The 19,345-nt window shown below is 56.0% G+C and overlaps 7 protein-coding genes and 1 non-coding gene across 8 annotated transcripts; 6 read left to right on the top strand and 2 right to left on the bottom strand.

Moving 5' to 3' along the window:
• Positions 1–1,833: 1,833 nt before the first annotated feature.
• On the top strand, positions 1,834–3,485 carry VDAG_08640 (uncharacterized protein). The gene is made up of 3 exons (XM_009652949.1): positions 1,834–2,113; positions 2,307–2,543; positions 2,642–3,485. Exons 1-3 carry the CDS (start codon positions 2,102–2,104, stop codon positions 2,951–2,953), a joined length of 561 nt encoding a protein of 186 aa, XP_009651244.1. The 5' UTR covers positions 1,834–2,101; the 3' UTR covers positions 2,954–3,485.
• Positions 3,486–5,351: 1,866 nt separating this feature from the next.
• On the top strand, positions 5,352–6,622 carry VDAG_08639 (uncharacterized protein). Its single transcript, XM_009652948.1, has 3 exons — positions 5,352–5,497; positions 5,725–5,881; positions 6,007–6,622. Coding segments are annotated over exons 1-3 (408 nt in total). The 5' UTR covers positions 5,352–5,496; the 3' UTR covers positions 6,257–6,622.
• Positions 6,623–6,944: 322 nt separating this feature from the next.
• VDAG_08638 (uncharacterized protein) lies at positions 6,945–8,672 on the top strand (the record flags this gene model as incomplete). Its single annotated transcript, XM_009652947.1, has 3 exons — positions 6,945–7,262; positions 7,329–8,182; positions 8,255–8,672. 3 exons carry the CDS (start codon positions 6,945–6,947, stop codon positions 8,670–8,672), a joined length of 1,590 nt encoding a protein of 529 aa, XP_009651242.1.
• A 107-nt stretch (positions 8,673–8,779) lies between these two features.
• On the top strand, positions 8,780–8,851 carry VDAG_20232. Its single transcript has one exon. It is a non-coding gene; the product is annotated as a tRNA-Glu (tRNA).
• Positions 8,852–9,496: 645 nt separating this feature from the next.
• VDAG_08637 (CDC50 family protein) lies at positions 9,497–11,186 on the top strand (the record flags this gene model as incomplete). Its single annotated transcript, XM_009652946.1, has 6 exons — positions 9,497–9,596; positions 9,699–9,735; positions 9,820–9,916; positions 9,985–10,756; positions 10,820–10,982; positions 11,051–11,186. The coding sequence occupies 6 exons, from the start codon at positions 9,497–9,499 to the stop codon at positions 11,184–11,186; spliced, it is 1,305 nt and encodes a 434-aa protein (XP_009651241.1).
• Positions 11,187–12,291: 1,105 nt separating this feature from the next.
• VDAG_08636 (FACT complex subunit SPT16) lies at positions 12,292–15,728 on the bottom strand (the record flags this gene model as incomplete). The annotated part of the gene is made up of 5 exons (XM_009652945.1): positions 15,455–15,728; positions 15,299–15,383; positions 15,122–15,243; positions 13,445–15,050; positions 12,292–13,391 (listed from the first exon to the last, which is right to left on the bottom strand). Exons 1-5 carry the CDS (start codon positions 15,629–15,631, stop codon positions 12,292–12,294), a joined length of 3,090 nt encoding a protein of 1,029 aa, XP_009651240.1. The 5' UTR covers positions 15,632–15,728.
• An 832-nt stretch (positions 15,729–16,560) lies between these two features.
• On the top strand, positions 16,561–17,283 carry VDAG_08635 (4-carboxymuconolactone decarboxylase family protein; the record flags this gene model as incomplete). The annotated part of the gene is made up of 3 exons (XM_009652944.1): positions 16,561–17,064; positions 17,130–17,175; positions 17,237–17,283. 3 exons carry the CDS (start codon positions 16,561–16,563, stop codon positions 17,281–17,283), a joined length of 597 nt encoding a protein of 198 aa, XP_009651239.1.
• Positions 17,284–17,675: 392 nt separating this feature from the next.
• On the bottom strand, positions 17,676–18,521 carry VDAG_08634 (uncharacterized protein; the record flags this gene model as incomplete). The annotated part of the gene is made up of 1 exon (XM_009652943.1): positions 17,676–18,521. The coding sequence occupies one exon, from the start codon at positions 18,519–18,521 to the stop codon at positions 17,676–17,678; it is 846 nt and encodes a 281-aa protein (XP_009651238.1).
• Positions 18,522–19,345: the final 824 nt, after the last annotated feature.

Below are 19,345 nucleotides of genomic sequence, written 5' to 3'. Positions count from 1 at the left end.
TGGTTCTGTCAACAGCACAGGTATGGGCGTTAGGACGAGGAGACCGGCAGCGAGACGACGACGCTGAAACTCGGCGCTCAACGGGCTGGCAACGAACACTGTCATATTTTGACTCATAAAGCAAATCAGATTGCCAGGCTCTCCTCCAGCCTGATGAACCTTACCCTCCCTCACGCTATCGAGAGGACGTGATACAACGGCGGCGCTAATGATTGGGTGACACGAGAAAGTGCCTTATCGAGCATGCCAGAGTCTGCTTATGGCACACAGAAGGGGCTTGACAGTCCGACCAAATCACAGCAGAGATCACATGTTTTCGGGACACGGAAAGCCGGCCGGATCGAAGAAGCGACGGTGACAGACGCCAGGTCCTGCGAGACCCTGCAGATACATTGGAGTCGGAGCTGGTATGGTTTGTCTTGCAATTGGAAGTGGGATGCTCAAGTTTCATCCGGCGGCCGTAGCTCCCTTCCAGACTAGGGCCGCTGAAAGATCACAAAGAGTGCAGGCGGAATTCCGCTCCTGTTTGACGAGGGCAACACCTCGGGCACCGTACTGGTTAATCTGAACAGCACTGCGATTGCCTTGGATCCATCACACCTCGGGGGGAATTCTACCCTATTTCATCGCTGCGAGTAAAGGTCAACAACGCCAACCCCAGCTTGCCCAGGTAGGTCTCTACTTTTAGAGGCTCCGACGGGCAGAGTGGCGTCCTCACTGGCTGCGTCGACCGGGGGTGGATTGACCACGTTGTTTTCCCGCCACCCAGCAGCCGTGTGGGCCATGGATCATGGAATAGTGCAAGCTACATGTACAGACGTCGTGTGCCGCATCATACTATGGCGCTGTCGAGAGTCCTCCATCCCCGTTCCGCATACCTCTGGTGTCTGCCCCCCCTCATCCCATCTCCAGCACACATGGGTTGCGCAGCTTGCCAACCGGCGGCACCGTTCGTCAAGGAGGGCTTTGGGGAAACATCGCCTGCATCATGCTACAAACACGCCCCCCTAAATCCCTCCTCGCCCCCTCGAGCGCCGCAGATTTGACCTCTGGCGTTCGAGTTGCGCCGCCAAAAAGCCCCCCAAAAGTCGGGAATTGCAATTGCATCACACCCTTGTCCTTTATGCGCTCACACCCCTTCCTTGTCGTTGAATGACACCCTCAACCTACTGGCTCTTGACATGTCAGTCGCATCCATGGGCCGCCCTTCGACAAGTCACTGACGGCTGTGTGCTTCAACACACCGACCAAGTCAATCCCGCCGAAGCCCACTGTTGATCGCAGTGAAGGCTTGGTGTCACTCTCGTGAATGGAGGATGGGGCAAATGGCGGAGTCCCCGCTCATCCTCGACAAGGTGTGATTGACAATCGACATCAGGCTCTGCCAGCAACCACGACCACGAAATAGACTTGGCGTCTAGAGCGCAGGCGGAACAACCGGTCGAAGATCAATCCGAGTGGATCTGGGCACAAGCATACGCGCGAGCCTCGTCCCTCACTCTAATCGGGCATCTCTCGGATCAATCGCACGTCCATCGCTGCTTTAGATCAACACTGCCGACGGGTGAGGAAACATGGGGTGGAAGGAATGGGATGGTACCTTACCCCCAGCGTGTGTCGTGTCTGCCTGCAGTATGGCCGCCACTTTCCCGAAGCCAGTCATGGCCGCACCGACATGGCATTTCTCCAGCATAGTCCCCAAGTACAGCCCAGTCCAGTCCTGTCCAGTCTGTCCTAGTCGGTCCTGTCTGGACATCTGCTACATATATATATTAAGCCGCCCTCAGGCTGCCCTTCATGTCTCCGCCTCACCTTTGAGACCGCACAGAAACGACAACTATTCGACTGCATCTTTACCTTGGCACACGGCTATTGTAGCCATCACGGATCTGAATAGGGATCAGGACCAAACAACCCACTGCCGCCACTCGTCCTCTTGGCCTCCCAAGGCTGACACCACTCGCGGACGCCTTCAGCATGAAGAACACGGCGGCACTCGACATGGTGGACGCCAATGTCCTGCTCGATAAGAAACGCGTTATGGCTATGACGAGACTGACCAGTGCCTGAAACAACAGCGACATGCAGGACCGCAAATTCCATGTCATCAGCCGTACGTCCCCTCTGACCCGATCGCTCTACGCTTTTACTTGTCGATCTCCTCGGGCCAGTTGCCGGGCCGCGGTGGGGCTGCGGAGTTCCGCTCCGACACCACGCCGGACACGGTGAAGGCAGAGACGGCTGGCGGAGATGGCCTGCCAGCCAAAACTCAACAAGCACCGAAGCTAACGGAGCTGTCTGCATAGTTCGACGTATCCACAATGTCACACATAGGCAGCAGCGACACTCTGTACCCGAGTCCTCTCAGTTCGAGGCGCGTCACCGCCTCCCCACAACCCATGTCAACCGACCCACCAGAAAGGTCGACTGACGAGGCGTACGCATCGCCGTCGTCCATCGCGGCGTCAATAGCTACCGCAAAGCCCACGGCGAAAAGGAAGCGAGAGAACAGATATAAAAACGCAGCTCCCTCGGTCCTCTCGGTAAGACGTCTTCTGTAAAACATGCCAGTCTCTCAGTTGGCCTTGCTGCCCGCGGTTCTGGCGCTTTTCCTTTGGGCTGTTGGCTGACTTTGCAAAAGCGACGTCGGGCGCAGAACAGGGCTTCACAGAGAGCTTATCGCGAACGGAAGGATCAGCGCATCAAGGATCTTGAGCTGCTGCTGTCAGAACAGAAGGAGAAGAGTGAATCGCTTGGACAGGCATACGCAAATCTACATGCCGAGTACAGTAAGCTTCGAGCAATGCAAAGCCGGCCTCGACAGCCTCACCCTCACCAGCAGATTCCCATGTACGGAACGCCAACCATGGGTGGGATGGCCTCTCAGTCAAATATGAGTTACATGCCCGAAAGCAACTTTGTCTTCCAGACCATGGCAGATTTCTCTTTGTGAAAGAGATAAGACAGGTGCAAGGGTAGATATGAAGTACGCCCGGCTCACTCATGACACCGTACGCACCAGGAGCACTGACCATCCTCGGCGTTAGCCTTTGGCAGGAAAGACGGCAGGCTGAAGCACGAGTCACGATCTCGCTATCGAGGAGTACAGAGCTTCGGCGTACCTGAGCAAGAATTTGGTAGGACGCACCGCATGGAGCAGGCATACAGCAGGGGTATGAGCTCGACGGACGACGACGACGACGACTATCCTCTGGGCTCGGCCAAGACGTAGGCGATTTGGAGTTTGGCGAATGACGTATGGACGCACACTTATGGGTTTGAACTGGGTTTATTTTTGGGAAAGGGTGCAGGTTGTGTGATATCCTGCTTTGTTTTTTTTGTTTGGGATCAAAAGGAGTTAAACGTCTGATGGGGACAGACGGAAGGAGGCTGGCTATCTGGGCTGTTGTGAGGCACACCACGACATGGAAGTAATATCCTGTTGAGCGGCAAACCGAGAAATTGCAAACAACGCCGTGAAAAGCAACAACGCAGATATGGCTGTGAGCAGTGACTAGCATGTTCATGCCCCTCATGCCCCGCAGTGAAGACAATGCGCATGAGGAGATGAATGATATGAGGTGATTATGGCGTTTCAAGACCCTCTATCACCCGGGAGCATGGACGAGTGATAAACACTGATTGCGCAATCAGAGGGGGGAAGCTGTGGTCGGAAAAGGCGCCGGAGCCGAGCTGGCGATTTGGCGTCTTGCTAAAACATCCTTATCGGCGCATCACCGATTAACCGTCAGCCCTCTCCGAGCTTGATCGTCGAGTGAAGGGGGGGAGCGGGGACCGGCCATCTGGAAGCCATTGGCCAATGACGTGTTCACAACCACAGCGCAGAAGCTACCAGATAGCTAGGCAACAGAACCGGACATTTTGCGAGTCAGGTCTTTCGGGCACAAATTGTCGGGCTGTTTTCTCGTAGGTTGGGAAGGGGGGGGGGGGGGGGGGGGGGTTTTTTGACAAAGGGAGTCCCGTCGTACCCGACAACTCCATAGATACGAAGGCATCACCATGGCAGCTTATCATGGGATGGGATAGGAGCGATGTGGCCTTTTGCGTGCCCATGGGACCAGGGGGAAAGAGTCACTCTCGCAATTTGAGGCGAAGATCTGAGGTCCAGGTGGTTCTCACGATGGAGTCACCGCAAGGGTCGGCCGCAGTCGGAGCTGGTCAATTGCCTGCTAAGGAAGGCAGCGAGGTCACCTGCCTCGTTGCTCGGCGGGGCCATGGAAGAGCAAGGAAATGCGACTTGAGGCTGAGACGTGGCCAGAACACACCCATCGCAACATGCGGGACCCAGATGCCATAGTCCCAGATCACCAGCATGAATGACAACTCGCAACGGATCCACAGTCTAGGTATCTAGCATGAGTCAATGGACCTAGAGTCGTGGGATTCGCTTTCGGCGACGGGGGAGGGGCATGATTGTAGTCATGAAGCACCTTGATGTTGCGATTCTGTTGAGGCCGACGGAACCTCTTATCGACGAAAGGGTACCCCCAAAGCACGCTGAAGAGACTGGGTCGGCAGTGTACCGGTTTAGCGTCTTGGAGGTACTCTGGTATCCACTACCCCGCATTCTCGCCACGCCTCAGGGCGCAGCTGTGTACCTGGGACCCCGGATTACAGTGGGCCCAGTTGCGTCACACGGCTGCTCACAGGCAAGAGCGTTCCGTCAAGCTGGGAGGCAGATGCCATTGCTGGATTCTGTCGGCAACCGTTTGCTAGTCGTCAATGAGGTGCATCTAACGCAGAAGACGGCTTTCAAGCACCGGCATCGGCCACGTTGAGAAGCCAATGGCGGACGTGGGGGCAGGAAAAAGAGACGGAGAGAGAGAGAGAGAGAGAGAGAGAGAGAGAGCGACCGGACAAAGGCTCGGCTGGTCTGGAACGGGTACCACCTCATGGTCGTGCGAGTCGGCCCACGCCAGCCGTCGTCTCGTCGTCTACCTTGCGTCAGGTCACGCGATCCCCGACTGACCCCATCGGCCTCTCATCCGGAACGCTCGCGGGACCTGCACTGTCGCTGCCGCTGCCCACCTTTTCCCCTGTCCCCGCCTGAGGCGGCCCCCTCTCAGTTGAGCTGCCCACCCCCTGGCAATGCACCATGGCGGCAGCTCGCCAGGTGATCGCGTGATCTGATAGGTTGCTGGCTGGCTTCATTCGCTGCCCGCCCAAAGCGTCTGGTGGGTAGCAGCTGCTGCAGCAGCAGTAGCCCATGAGCTGGCGTTGCTATACGTAACCCGGAACCATCCACCCATTCAGACATGGAAACCGTTCTCTTTTATTAAAGGTTCCACATATCTCATCACTCATCACTTCATATCATCAAATACGGATTCTCTCTCTTCATCATCAGCACAATCACAACATCATCCCACGACCAATTCGACTGCAATCATCCAATCCGTCTCTCTCCCCAAATCACTCTCCATCAGTACTCACCCCTCCCGTCCTCTCTGCCTCTCTCCAATTCCCACTCTCACCAGTAAGTCATCCTCCATGTTCCTCCCATAAACCTTGAGCCCCGCATCCCATAGAGTCCTACCCCTCTCGGTGTGACACTCTGGTTGCGTCAACCCAACATCCCAATCAACATACAGTTGGGCATGTCCATCAAATCTCCATCAAGAGCATCAAGGATGCACGCTCTCGAAGCACTCGCCGACACCATGGGCCAATTCATGTAGATCTTCGCTAACACGCCTGCCCCAGTGACTCGCTCGCACAAGTACAACGACCGTGACCACGCCGGCCTGGCCGACGGTACTGCCGCACCCCAGGAACACCTCCCTCGCTACTTTGCCAAACACGGCCACGAAGGCGTCGACCCTAAGAAGATGAAGAAGAGTGGTGGTGGAAAGGCCAACTGGTAAGTCATTCCATATATCAAATCGTTCCCCGTTTCGGGGAAGCCGCAGGCTGCTTCACCTCCATTCATCAAATCATCACGCGGATGACATGGGTTACAACAGACTAACATTGAATTTCCCATAGGGGCAATGCTGGCGATGAGATCGTTGATGAAGACTTCTCATTTGCCAACCCCCGTCGCCGCTCCAACAGCACTGGCTACGCCAACCAGCTCCTGTCATTCCGGACCAAGTTTGACGTGAACGAGCCCGAGCCCGTCTTTGAGGAGAGCCTTCACGGCCCTACTGAAGACGATGTCGGCGCGGAGCTCGCCAAGACCGAGACATCGGAGAGTGACCGATCCTCCGAGGATGGCAAATCCTCCCAGCACTAATCCACCTCGCCCTGCGTCGGTGGGCGCCGGCACGAACACTGGTAGCGCGAGGCTGTTGTACTACTTATCACTAAATCTATTATTTACGACAAAGGAGGCGTCTCAGCGACACACGGGGTGTCTTGGGGATTGGGCCTCTGGGTTCGGTGTACCGGCGGTTGGCTTTTGCTATTTGAAGAATGGGAACGGGATCAAGCGCGATGAGGAACAAGTTGTCTCGTCCTCTTGTCTTGTTTCATAACATGCCTCGGCGGTGGAAACCAGTTGCGCTTGACGATCTCGACGAAAGGTGACGGCAGTTCACCATTGTATCATCACACACAACCAAACGGCCAATGATCTCAGACAAATAGATCCATGCCCTGTAACCGTTTGCTCCTTTAATGTGACTGCCGAATCGTGATGCATCTGCTGGCCAAGTACCTACTCTACCCCGCTTCCGTTGGCACAGAGCAGGAAGGCACAACTGGACCACCTGCCAAACGAACACGAGCTGCCACCGCCAACCCATAAGATTGTACTCACCAAGTCAAGAATTCCCCATGTTAGGTGTCTTGTACTAAGCCCTTGTATAATCTTTATGATCCCTTACTTTTCAAAATACGTTCCTCTAACGACCGTCCCTCGATTTGAGCAAGCACCCCAGTCAAGGAAGTCCGTAAGGAAGATCACTTCTCTGCCGGCCAACATGTCCTCGCCGTCTATTCAGTCGTTTTTCACCAAGCCGATTGCAGTTCTAGGCAGTGCAAACCCTACTAAAGTACCACATCCTGACGGGTTCACACAGGAAGAACTTGACGCACCCACCAGCCCTCTTGCTCGAGCCTGGAGACCAACCGTCACATACAGGGAAATTTCGATTACTGACATCGTTCCCGGGCCGGGAAACATCTCTTTTTCGGGTCGCATTGTCAACTATAGGCCCTCAGAGGTGGACAAGATAGGCGGGCAATACTCAAGGCCATGGCACTTTCTAGTCATCAAGGATGACACTGGTGTTCTTGGTGTGAGTCCTGCAGCAACGCTGCTGTTGTGACCTATGGTGCAGCTCGGTAACTGATTCTTTTCACAGGTCAAATTGACGCCAATTGGCATACCCGTCGCCACGTTCGTCCTTGGAAGGCTCGTTACTGTCTGGGCTACATACATTGGAACCCCTTCGTCGACTCCCTGCACCATCCCTTACATGACGAGCTGCACCAGTGTCAATCCTGAGCGGGGAACGAAGCAATTCATTCGGTTTTTTGAGGACACAAGCGAGAATGACATGCTTCATCGAGTCCCGTTAGGGTCCGGACTTTCCGATGAACCCCTGAGACCTCTTCCTGACCTGATGACGCTGGGTACTTACGGTAAGACTGGACACGACGACGTCCGTGGCGTCATGCTGCTTGTTTGCGTCAGCAGCGTTGGTAGGCGGCGACAGGTGAGGAAGGCTGGAAGAGACGAGTTCTTGGAACTCATAGAGGTGATCGTGTGCGACAACACCGGGAGTTGTGTCTTCACTTTATGGGAGGACAAAATCAACTCGGCTCGAGCATGGACACCGAACAAGACTATCCTGCTCATCGTAAACCCCAAGCGACAGAACCGTCGCGGTAGCGGTGGTCAGGTCAATATCGGCATCGGCATCGACAACGCCACGTTGGTTGACGTAGAGCCCCGAGGCCCCGATGCCGACTGGCTTCGAAGATGGGCAAAGGACCGACTGAAGAAAGAGGCTGTGTGTATAGCTTTCCCGGACAACATATGGAATGCGGAGGAAGCTGTCAATGGTCCCATCCGGGCCTTGTTTACTGTTGCTGAGGTAGACGAATTTGTCCGCAGCGATTCTCAGTTGGAGTTTACTGGCAAGCTCAGTCTCATCATTGTGGATATGGAATTGACCAGTTTGTGGCAGAGAAAGATGCTCTGCTGTACTGAATGGTATGAACGGACGTCTTTCGCTCCTACCCTTTTCCTAAATCTTAGTTTCCGATCAACTGACGGCTGGGCTAGTTGTGGAGTGCCCCTTTATGCCAACATTAGCATGGCTACGTGCCAAAACTGCCGGTCCCCTCAGCATCTGTCTTTCAACCCTCGGATCATGGGCACATTGGTGGATGAAACAGGCTGCATCGAGAAGGGCAAACTGATGTGGAGTCTTGATGCATGGAAACAGCTCCTTCTGCCCGATGGGGATGCAACGAGTTACCAGCAAACCAACGACCTGCAATCAGACGCTGCAAGTCCTGGGACTGTCGTTGGCGATCACCCAAATTGTACTAACATGGATCAAATCTGGGTCAAACTGACAGAAAAGGGGGCTCAGTCGATCAGAAGCATTGAGGATCAGTTGTTGTATTCTCGCGTCACACTCACTTTTGGATGGGCGCCTGCGATCGAGAGACTGTGTATACTTGGAGTGGAATGGTAATAAGGAGATCCTGCTCACCCCATTTGATATTCACGGAAGAGATGCGAGGCGAGGGACAAGTGCTAGTAAAGAATATCACCTAACTATGACGGGTCAAAAGTCAACAATCCGAACTGGTGTAATGGCTAACATTTGACGCTCTCACCGTCAGGCTCAGGGTTCGATTCCCTGGTTCGGAATTGCTTTTGCCTCTCTCCCATAAGCGGCTCTCTTTTTTCACGCTTCGTTAATCAGTGAAGACATGCATGCATGGCATGTCAATCGATATCGTGATTTAACGAGCACGAAGAAGATGTGTGATGAAGGAAGCGAGAGAGGGTTGGAGAGCCAATTCATCACAACTTGGCAAGGAATGCTACTGCCTGGCGGGGCAGCCAGTCAGCGACGGACCACCGGGCCCTTGATAGGGGCCGTCAGAGGCCTGTGCCGTTGTGCTTGGCTGGCTCCGCCACATCGAGCGAGGCCTGGGTACCTCCGCGTGCGTGCCGCGCCTGCGCCTGCGCCTGCGCCCGCGCCCGTCACCACCTGGGCGCCCCTTCGCTCTCTACCTTTCACCGAAGGCGGTCCTGGTCCTGGTCCTGGCTCTCCCCTTTTTGGCATACCTTACCTGGTAGGTACTGATGGACGCTGACGCTCCACTGTAGTCGTCGCCTGGCACTCGAGGACCCGCCCGCTCCGCCAACCTGGACATTTCGAGACTCTGGGTGGACAGCTGCGACCCTGACATTGCATCTTCTTCGCGACCACGACGAAGCTTGTGATCAAAACGACGCTTCCTACCTCCCACCACAAAGCGCGCGTCGCGCAAAAACACCACCTTCATAATGCCCGAATCACCATCCGATGTGGGTCAGGCCGACTCGATCCGGTCGCACGATTCGAATGACAAGAACTCGGACAAGAAGAAGAGTCGCCGTCCCGCAAGTACGTGGAAGCTCCGGACATGTGTCTGCGGTGCAAACAAGTGGCTGCCAGGCCCAGTCTAGGCAGGGCGACAGGTTGCTGATACTTCTGCTTGGTATTTAGACACTGCGTTTCGGCAGCAGCGGTTGAAGGCATGGCAGTGAGTCCGCCCTTTCCACCAAGGCGACCGAACATGGATGCGCTTCGACTTTCCACGACGAGACTGACCAACAACACCATCCAGGCCCATCCTGACACCCAAGACGGTGCTGCCCCTGTTTTTCACCATCGGCATCATTTTCGCTCCCATTGGAGGTCTGCTACTCTACGCCAGCTCCGAGGTACGATCCTCTGCTCGAGAACCCCGCGGCTTCCGGTCGCAACAATTACTGACAAATGGGATACACAGGTCCAGGAAATCCGGATTGACTACTCAGACTGTCTCAACGATGCGCCGACTAGCGACTTTGATACCATGCCCTCTAAACACATCTCCAACGCCTTCAAGGGCGGTAACGACACCAAGGTTGCCCGATGGAGGAAATACGAGGACGTTAACGTGCAACCAGCACGCGGTCAAAATTACTCAGGCACCATCTGCACCGTCGAATTTACCATTCCAGAGGACATGGGCCCGCCTGTGCTCTTCTACTACCATCTCACCAACTTCTATCAGAACCATCGTCGATATGTCTCGTCCTTCTACGCCGATCAGCTGAAAGGCGATGCTCAGAGCTCCAACTCGATCAACGGCTCCGACTGTGGTAGCACCAAAGAGGTCGCCTTTGACCGGGACAATGGACTGCCCATCTACCCATGCGGCCTCATCGCCAACTCGATGTTCAACGACACGTTCACTTCGCCTCTGCAGCAGAATCTCCAGGGCTCCAATGAGGACAGCGCTATCTACGAAATGAAGGACAACAGCAGGATTGCTTGGGCCTCCGACAGGGACCTCTACGGCAACACCAAGTACGACCCCTCGACCATCATGCCGCCTCCCAACTGGCGTAAAACATTCCCCAAGTACACTGAACAGAACCGTCCTCCCGACTTGAGCGAGTGGCAGGCTTTCCAGGTCTGGATGCGTACAGCCGGTCTGCCCGAGTTCAGCAAGCTGTATCAGCGCAATGACGACGAGCCCATGCGAGCTGGAACCTACCAGGTTAACATCACCGACAGTCAGTCCTTTGTCCGAGCCAATGTTGGTATGGGACGTCAGAGAAACTAACATGTGGACGCAGACTTCCCAACCAAGGCATACAAGGGTTCCAAGTCCATCGTCATCTCCACTCGTACCGTCATGGGTGGCCGTAACAACTTCCTTGGAATCGCATACGTGGTCGTCGGTGGCCTGTGTATTGTCCTCGGTGGCGTCTTCACCGTCACTCACCTCTTGAAGCCAAGGTAGCCCCCGCCCCCTGTAGCAACTGAGCTGTTCCAGTGTTGCCATGATATCTAACCCTCCCTTGCAGAAAGCTTGGAGACCATACATACCTCTCCTGGAATAATGCTCCCGCCTCTCAAAAGGGTCCTGCCACTGGCGGTGTGCTCGGCGGCTCCAGCGGCGCCATGGCCTCCGGCCGTGACCTTCGACCTGGCGAGGCCTAGGAGGCGCGCGAAGAGTCCCAGCGCAGACTCGTCTCCCTCGCCTCGAGCGGACCCTCACACAGCGTCGCCTCCCTGGCCAGCGCGGCCGCAGGTCGACGCCGCGCCTCGCCGCTGTCGTTCCTGCAGCGGGCGTGACGTTCTCATCGCTGCTGCTGCTGCGGTGCTGCAACGGGGCCTTGGTTTCGTGGAGGGCAGTAGAGACGAAACGACAGTGTATGAATACTTCTTTCCTCCCGCCATCACCTACAATTGATTTATATCTGAGGGTCTACGTCTTCGGTTTGCCTTGCTGGTTCGGTTTCCACTTGCTTCTCTAGCTCTTTGTGCAGCTTGGCTGTTGGGCGGACTAGGCTTTCAGTTCAGTTTTACCTTTTCTTCCATCTGGTTTGGCGGCCTGGCAGGAAGGGGGGGCACGGGTGGCAGATTGAAAGATGCAGGTAGCCTTTTGCCCCTTGGACCTGCTTGGGCCTGGCGTTTGGCGGCGTAGTAATGAATAGAAAGTTTTCCCATTTCTTACCTTTCCGCTTCAAGATGAATTTGTGATGCTGAGCTGAGGTTGTCGTGGGCATGCTATGTGACATGGACTATGAGTGTGAAGTGCTAGGTCTCCCTCGAAGACTGCGCGTGATGATGCTTCCCGGCCTTCGATCAAACAGGCTGTATCACCCACGTGCTGGCTAGACAGCAGAATCGTCTGCATTATGTCACGGGGTGTTTGCATTTGCTCGTCAAAGTTCATGCGTGCCATTAATGGTCAATTGATTCAGCCAACAGTCAGTCAGTCCCCTTGCTTTTAAGCAACCTCCGCTTCGCCAGCGTATAGATGAATTCTCGAGACAGCTAGCTCCTCCCGCGAGCCCAGTATCCAGCAAGGTTTCGTTCGATACAGAAAACTATTCCGCAAGAGGTACAATTTTTTTTGATACAACGCGAGATGAGGAAAACTTCTTCCCGGTCTCTGTTTTTCCCTTCAGTTCCTTTTGCCAAGAAAGCACAATTCGCGGGGCTTATTAGCACGCCCGACCAGCCTCGTGTCGGCAACAGAGGACCATAATCCGGCGCAACCCCCTGCCCCACCGCGCCAGCGACGCACACGCACAGCCTCTCAGTGCTTGCGCTTCTTCTTGTTGCGACCCTCGTCCTCCTCGAGTGCGCTCTCGCGATCTCGCTTCTTGGCCTTGGCCTCGAGCTCATCCCAGTCTTCGCCCTCGTCCTCATCGCTCATGTCTGCGTCATCCTCGTCAGAGGCATTCGAGCCAAAGTCTGAGTCCTCTTCGCTCGATTCGGATGCTTCGTCAAGCTCGTCGTCGTCAATCTCAAAGTTGCTCTCCTCCGACTCCTCACCGCCGTCCTCGTCGTCAGACTCGGCCTGCAGGAAGGACCAGCCGCCGTCGATGAAGAACTGGTGCGTGTCGGCCGTGACAGTCTTCATGATGGTAGGCCAGTTCAGGTTGAGAGGACCTTCCGAGTAGGCAATGTCGGACGAGTCGAGGAACTCCTTGACGGCATCGAGGAAGTCGACAGGAATCGTGTTGACGTGGTAGGGGGCCCGCGAGAAGTCCTTGAAGACAAAGACCATATCAAAGTTCTTCAGACCAAACTGCACACGTTCCAGGTGGCAGATCTCGATATCGTCGAGCGTCAGAACCATGAAGGGGGGTTCCACGACCTGGATCAGACAGTCTGTAGTGGGCTGAATGAAGACGTTGCTGCGGAACGGCACGCCGTGGAACCCAAGGTCTCGCAGCGGCATGTCGACCTCGATGCCTTCATTTTTACCGGCCTCGGCAATCTTTTGCGCAAAGCCTTGGAAGAGGCGATCGAGCTCCGCTCTCCTACGACGCTCCTCCTGTTCTTGCTCAAACTCGTCCTCGTCACCATACCTGTACTTGCGTTTCCTGTTGCCAGTCTCGTCGAACTGGATGTCGGTCGCTTCGCGGTAGAACTGGATGTCCTTCGTCTTCTTCTTGTTACTGTAGACGATGGGGTCTTTAAGATGGATGTGGATGATGACGATGAGCTCGTGCTGGCAGGGCTGGAAGAAGAGGTGTCGGACGTTGGAGAAGAGAACGTCCACCCTCTGGCTGCCATGGAGCGGCGAAGTGTAGCGGATACCGTTCTGGTGAATCTCAACCTTGCCAGGTACTCTCTTGCCCTCCATCGCTGGGCGCAGGAACACGTTGTCGAGAACAGCCGGGCGGCGGTCTGCCTCATGTTAGCTTGGCTATGTTCTTGTCCATGTTCAAGTTTTCACTTACTCCTTATCTCGACGAGCTTGTCCTGCTCGACAACGTCCTCGAGCTCCTTCTTCTCCTGTTCCTTCTTGTTGCTGTCACGCTTCATGTTCGAGATCTGTGTGGCAATCTCTTGGTAGCGGTCGCCGTCCGTGGAACGGAATGTCAAGCTTCTGACGAAGTGGGCTGTGGCATCCTCAAATGGTTGATCGTCTTTGCGACCAACACCCTGGCCGGGCGACAGGAAATTGACACGCAAGAACGACCAGTCTCCCTCGTCACTCTTGCTTGCATTCTTGATCGTGTTGATGTGGAAGGGCACGGGCCGACCCATGACAGGGAGAATGATCGTGCCCATTTTCGCGTCGACGACGATGGACAAGTCCCGCACCTTGGGAGGAAGTTGGTTGTCCCGCTTGTATGACTCGAAACGCTTGAATTTCTTGATCTCGGTGCCGTTCTGACCAGCGGTAGACTCGGAGAATCGCGCCAGGCCTTCCTTCTGCTTCTTTGAAGCGAGCTCTTTCTGATGCTCACGGCGCTTTTGGTCCGCGTCATCGTCAGGTTGGGCGTTGCGTTCTGATCGTAGTCTGGTCGAGGTGATGTTCTTGGTAGCAACAGCACCAACGCGACCATCCTTCTTCTCCTTCTTGGGAGTTGGGGCCGTCTCCTCCTCGCCTTCAAAGAAGAAAGAGCAAGCATCGGCCGTGGTGGGCGACTCGCCAGTGAACACGACAGCCTCGCTCGAAGTAACGCGGATTGTGTCCGTAATGACCATGGAGTACGTCTTGCTGTTCTTGTCCTGGGGCTGGGGATTCTCAATGTCGCTGAAACCGGTGGTGACAACTAGGGTCATACCGTCCTTCAGAACTCTGGAGTTCTTGGCGCTAAGGAGGAGGGTCGGATCCCTGTTCTCCAGACCAATACCGTAGCCCACGTTCTTCAGGAAATGCTTCTCCAACTCGGGTTTCTTCGACTTGATCATAGCCAGAGCCTTGTTGTACACCTCCTTGGCCACAACACCGTCGCGGATCTCCTTGATGATCATGTTGTGAATGTTGAGCACCAGCTTGTAGGTGCTCTCCTGCGCCTTGTTGGGGTCCATGAGGTAAGTTCGGGCAATGGCGGAGCAGTAGGATTTGTATCGCAGACCCATATTGGCGATGATAATGCCCGGATGCAAGGGGTCGTCGTTGCTCTCGACACCCATCCTCAGATCAAACTTGCCGCCACTCTGGACCGTGGGTCCCATGACCCAGTCGAGTTGCGAGGTATCCATATCCGAAGGGAGCTTCGTTGAGTTGGGCAGCTCGAGATTCTGCCAGAACTTTGCGTCGTCCAGCTTCTTATCTACGCGGTCGGTGAGGGCACTGTGCTTGACTTTCTTGTCGCCATCCACGATATCGGTGATTTCGTCGAGGAAGTAAGGCGTCATGAGACCGACGCAAGCCTTGGAGGCGGTGCGCATGGCGCGCAACTCCGACTCGTCCTTGACGGAGAAGGCGATCTGAGAAAGCGCTGGGGAGATGTCGGTTTCCTCCACATCCTTGCAGTTTTCGGCAAAGACTTTCTTCCATTCGTCGACAAAGGGGCCCTTCGAGGTATCCTTCGCGATGATGCCAACTTTGTTCTGTATAGCCAAATGCTGTCAGTAGAGCACCACGACTTGTCGGAGCCGATTCGTGGCTGTTAGCGACTTACGCCTGCTGCCTTGATCGTATCGGCGATCTTGACAAAGATCTTTTGGTTCTCGGCGGCATCCTTGCCTCGCACGAGAATCTCGAGAGGGAAACGACCACCCTTGAGGGGCTCAAGGTGCTTGGCTGGATATGTTAGCAAGTCGCGCTGTGCGGTTTAGGCAGCAGAGCGCAGGCTCACCCTTTTTCGCAGTCGTGACAATGTAAATCGTATCGACGGTCAGGAGCATCAAAGTCGTCGGAAATTCGTAGCCGAGGAGCCAAAACTAGACCAGGCATTAGTCTCTTGATCGCGACGAAGATGTTGAAGGCGCTCTTGCGCGGTGGGTTGACTCACGTGCATGGCATTGTTCTTGTGCAGCTCGGGAACCTCCTCGACCTTGCCCATCATGACGAGCATGGATGTGGCGCCGTTGAAGATGCCATTGCTGCCGCGCTGGTCGTTCTTCCAGGCAGTCGCAAGATGGGTGATGCGCTCCTGGAATACCTTGGTGTCGATCTTGATGTCGGCCATGGTTGCGGATGCCGGCAAAGCAAGTCGAAGGGACGGGGTGAAGGACGAAACCGACGGCCCTTGATTTGGGGTTGGCGTAGGTGGGCGAGGGCCAGGCTTGCTTGGTAGCCGTTGCACGTCTCCTGCTACCTGCCGTGTCCCCAGTGACGCGAAAAATAATAATGGGGTCGCGCGTTAATTGGGAGATCACGTGACTATAGTTCCCAGGGTGGATGGGCCTTTCGCACGGACAACCAATTGTCGATCACTTCCTGTGGTCGTAGTCCTCTGTGGTTCGTCTTTCAACGCAATCACGCTTCAGGTGGTGTTGTACTTGGCAACCTGGAGAGGAGAATAAGTCGGTTTCGCGATGAGTGGGAACCGAGAGCTCTTTGAAGTCCTTAAAGGCTCTTCGATTGGTACAAACATTCCCATTCCCACCGGCACACAAGGGCAGGTGAAGTACCCATAGGCTGTGCGGACTAGTATAGTCGGCGAAGGTTTGGTATGGTTGATTTGGAACCCATCCTGCCTGCTCTAGTAGGTATACCGGGAGTGTTCTCTCCTCCAGATTGAGGACGACTGGCATCTTCGTGTGTTCCTAAAGACTCGCAACAGTATTCTTTGAGGTTCACATACATGCCACTCAGGTCACTCCCTCTGCATCAGCATCAGAACCATCGGAACGCCGGAATAGCACTTACCCGGCTTCGGGCGCCGATTCTCGGGAAGTGGACCGGTCGGACTGCCGTGGGTATTTCCCGAGGCATCGGCTTTCACTCCATATGTACCAGCTCTAGATGTCTCTTCATGCACAGCTCCTACTCCTCCTAATCAATACAATTCTCCCTCTCTCACCTGCGCAACGCCTTGCGAAACGCTTTCAGCGAACCCCTCACAAGCAAGCCCCGCAGTCCGCCATCATCACCATCGCCTGCACGACCGTGACCATGCGCCTGCCCTACACCCCCAACCCGCCCCAGCCAGCAGACCCCGCCGAGGAGGCCATCGTCTCGCGCATCACCGCGCGCCGCGCGCCGCGCCCCCTACAGCCTCTCGACCTGACCCTCCTCCACAGCCCCCCCGTCGCCGACGGCTGGAACTCCTTCCTCGGCGCTGTGCGCACGCAGACCATCGTCCCCGCCGACCTGCGCGAGCTCGCCATTTCCCGCGTCGCCGTCGTCAACCGCGCCTGGTACGAGTGGATGCACCACGCGCCCCTCGCCGTCGGCGCCGGTGTCCCGCAGGCCGCCATGGACTGGCTCAAGGGCCAGGCCGGAGATCTGGCCGAGCCGAGCGTCGCGGCTGAGGGGACGGACCTGTTTGGGGAGGGGCAGTGGGCCGCGCTGCTGCTGGCGGATGAAATGACGAGGAACGTGCAGGTCTCTGACGAGACGTTTGCCAAGGTCAAGGGATTGTTCGGTGAGAGGGAGGTTGTTGAGCTTGTGGCAACGGTAGGTCCTCTTCTGCCAGTCATGCGAGAAGGGTCTCGGGAAACGTCTGTTAACGATACTAATAGGTTGCTTGCTACAACTGTGTGAGCAGATTCCTCGTGGCGCTGGATGGTACGTGTCAAGGCGGTTTTCTATTGTCTGGCGCAACCTGCTAACTACCTGAAATACACAGTCGGCGAAAGAAATGCCACAGGCCCTGATGCGCCGGCTGCTCACTGAAGGGAGTTTCCTGGATGACCACATGAGACAGAAACACCGCACGAAAGAAAAGCACAAGCAGCCATAAGGGAAAAGGTATAGTGAAGTGGACGACAGGGCCGAATCGAAAGGGACCAATGCTGTGGAAAAGGGGGTATCTACTCTAAGTAAAAGTGTTGTGTCAAGATTGTAAAGGAAACTCGTCAGGCGTCTCGCCATTCCTCGTGTCGCACCTAGTGTGCTCTCATATCCCATATACTTGTTGGGGTGTCGACCGTCGGCCGTGGGCTCCGCGCTACCTCCGTCGCTCGTTTTCAGCATCATCAGTAAGTCGTGAGTGGGCTGGTGTGCCGCTGATCTTCATGTCTCTACATGCGGTCGTCTCGTTGAGTAGTTGAACGTTACACTGCCAGTCATGGCAGCTTGCTTAATGCGAGTTCCTGCTCAATCGATCTCTCGATAAAAGCGTGTCTCGCCTGCAGCTTTGGGCTCCTCTGCAGTTCCTCCACGACCCCCGCCCACCCGGTACGGTGGCTAGGTCTTGCGTTGGATGAATGCCCGATAGCCTGTGTTGTCAGCCTCCGCAGCGGCGGCTTTCTCTTGATCTCTTCATTTAGTGCTCGTGAGAGGAGCATCGCCGGCGTTGGGGCCATGGTGGGCGCGGGGGGGATCTTGGAGGCTGCGACGGCAGCAGTGCCAAGTTTCTCCGACTCCCTCTCCTGCCTCCTCTCCTTCTCCTTTGGCGACGACTGCTTCTCAACTGCTGGAGGCGCCCGCTCCGCTACGATGCCGAGGTAGACTACAAGGAAGCGCATGCGTAGCATGTCCAGCCTGCGATTGCGCTCCTCGAGATCGCGTCGCGTGACAGCCCACAGGACCCTCGCGCTCGCTTTCAGTGTCGTAGTTATGTTGAAGCTGGCCAGCTCGTCATTTTCGTCCCCATCGAGACCGCTCGTTACGAACAGGGCGCACAAGGCCTCGCGCAGATCATCGCCAGCTCGCTGGATGTCGCGCAAGAGGCGGACGAGTCGGATTTTATCCTCAAGGCGGGGCACCTTGGTCAGGTCGCGGTCATAGCTTTCGTTCTCTTCTATGGAGGCATCGAGGGCGTCGAGGAGGAGGGCGGCTTCGCGGGGCGCTGCCAGGTAGGCGGCAGCATGCGAGGCCAGGAGCTGGCCGAGGACGACGAGAGACAGACAGAGGGCGGTCAACGCGAGTATGATGGTCCACTGCTGGGGGGCCGCCGCGAGTTCTTCCATGTTGAGGGCATAGAGACGGTATTCAGGAGAGCGATCCGGGTGAGTCGGGGAGCAGTGGGAGCAGTGGGAGCAAATGGGACGGTCAGGACAGATATGGCAGTACGAGGGAAATGGCAGGGAATGTGGTGTGAAAGAGGCGACAACGATGACGAGGAAGTGCGCAACCGCAAGGTTCGAGGTGGTGTGCGACCCTCGGCTGCGAGTGGGAGGATGGTGAGGGTTGAACGACCTGCTGCCGCCCCATCAGGGCCAGTCCGTCCATCCCTCACAGCATTCACAGGCGCCGGCCCTCCCCCCCTTTCGCCCCGCGCCGCCGCAAGGATGCCTGTCTGGCTTGTCTGGCCTGCGTTAGCGAGTGCTTCTCCGTTCATGCTGCTGCAACGGCGGTCAAACCGTGGGCTCAGTGCCCCCCCCCTGTAGATGCAGGAGAAGCGCTGCTGGCTACTGGGCGAAAGAGCACAGGCGGGAGGCTGGGAAGCAAGCGTGCGGGGTCTGTAGTGGGCCAGGACCGCAAGATGTTTGGGTTGAGGGTAAGGTAGGGAGCGAGAGGGTTGGCGAGAATCGTCGTATATCATGTGCTAGGCCAAGCGACCCCGCCGGCTCGGTTTGGATGGGATTCCATCGTTCGGTACGCAAGTGGAGAGCAGTCGGTCGCTGTCATCTGAAGGCTGAGGCCTGCCTCTGACAGGAGTGATGAGGGCTGGTGGCAGGATATGGCAGGTCTTGCAGATGGGGGAGAATATCCAGCACACTGGGAGACCAGGCGAGCGCCGTGTTTCCCAACAAAGCGTCCACTGGGCGTTGGCCACATGGGTTGGGGGGCA

This window comes from Verticillium dahliae, genomic scaffold (genome assembly GCF_000150675.1).
Source record: "Verticillium dahliae VdLs.17 supercont1.21 genomic scaffold, whole genome shotgun sequence".
Classification (NCBI taxonomy): Eukaryota; Fungi; Ascomycota; class Sordariomycetes; order Glomerellales; family Plectosphaerellaceae; genus Verticillium; species Verticillium dahliae.
The sequence above is the reverse complement of the archived record's forward strand: the minus strand, read 5'-3'. Positions and strand labels throughout refer to the sequence as shown.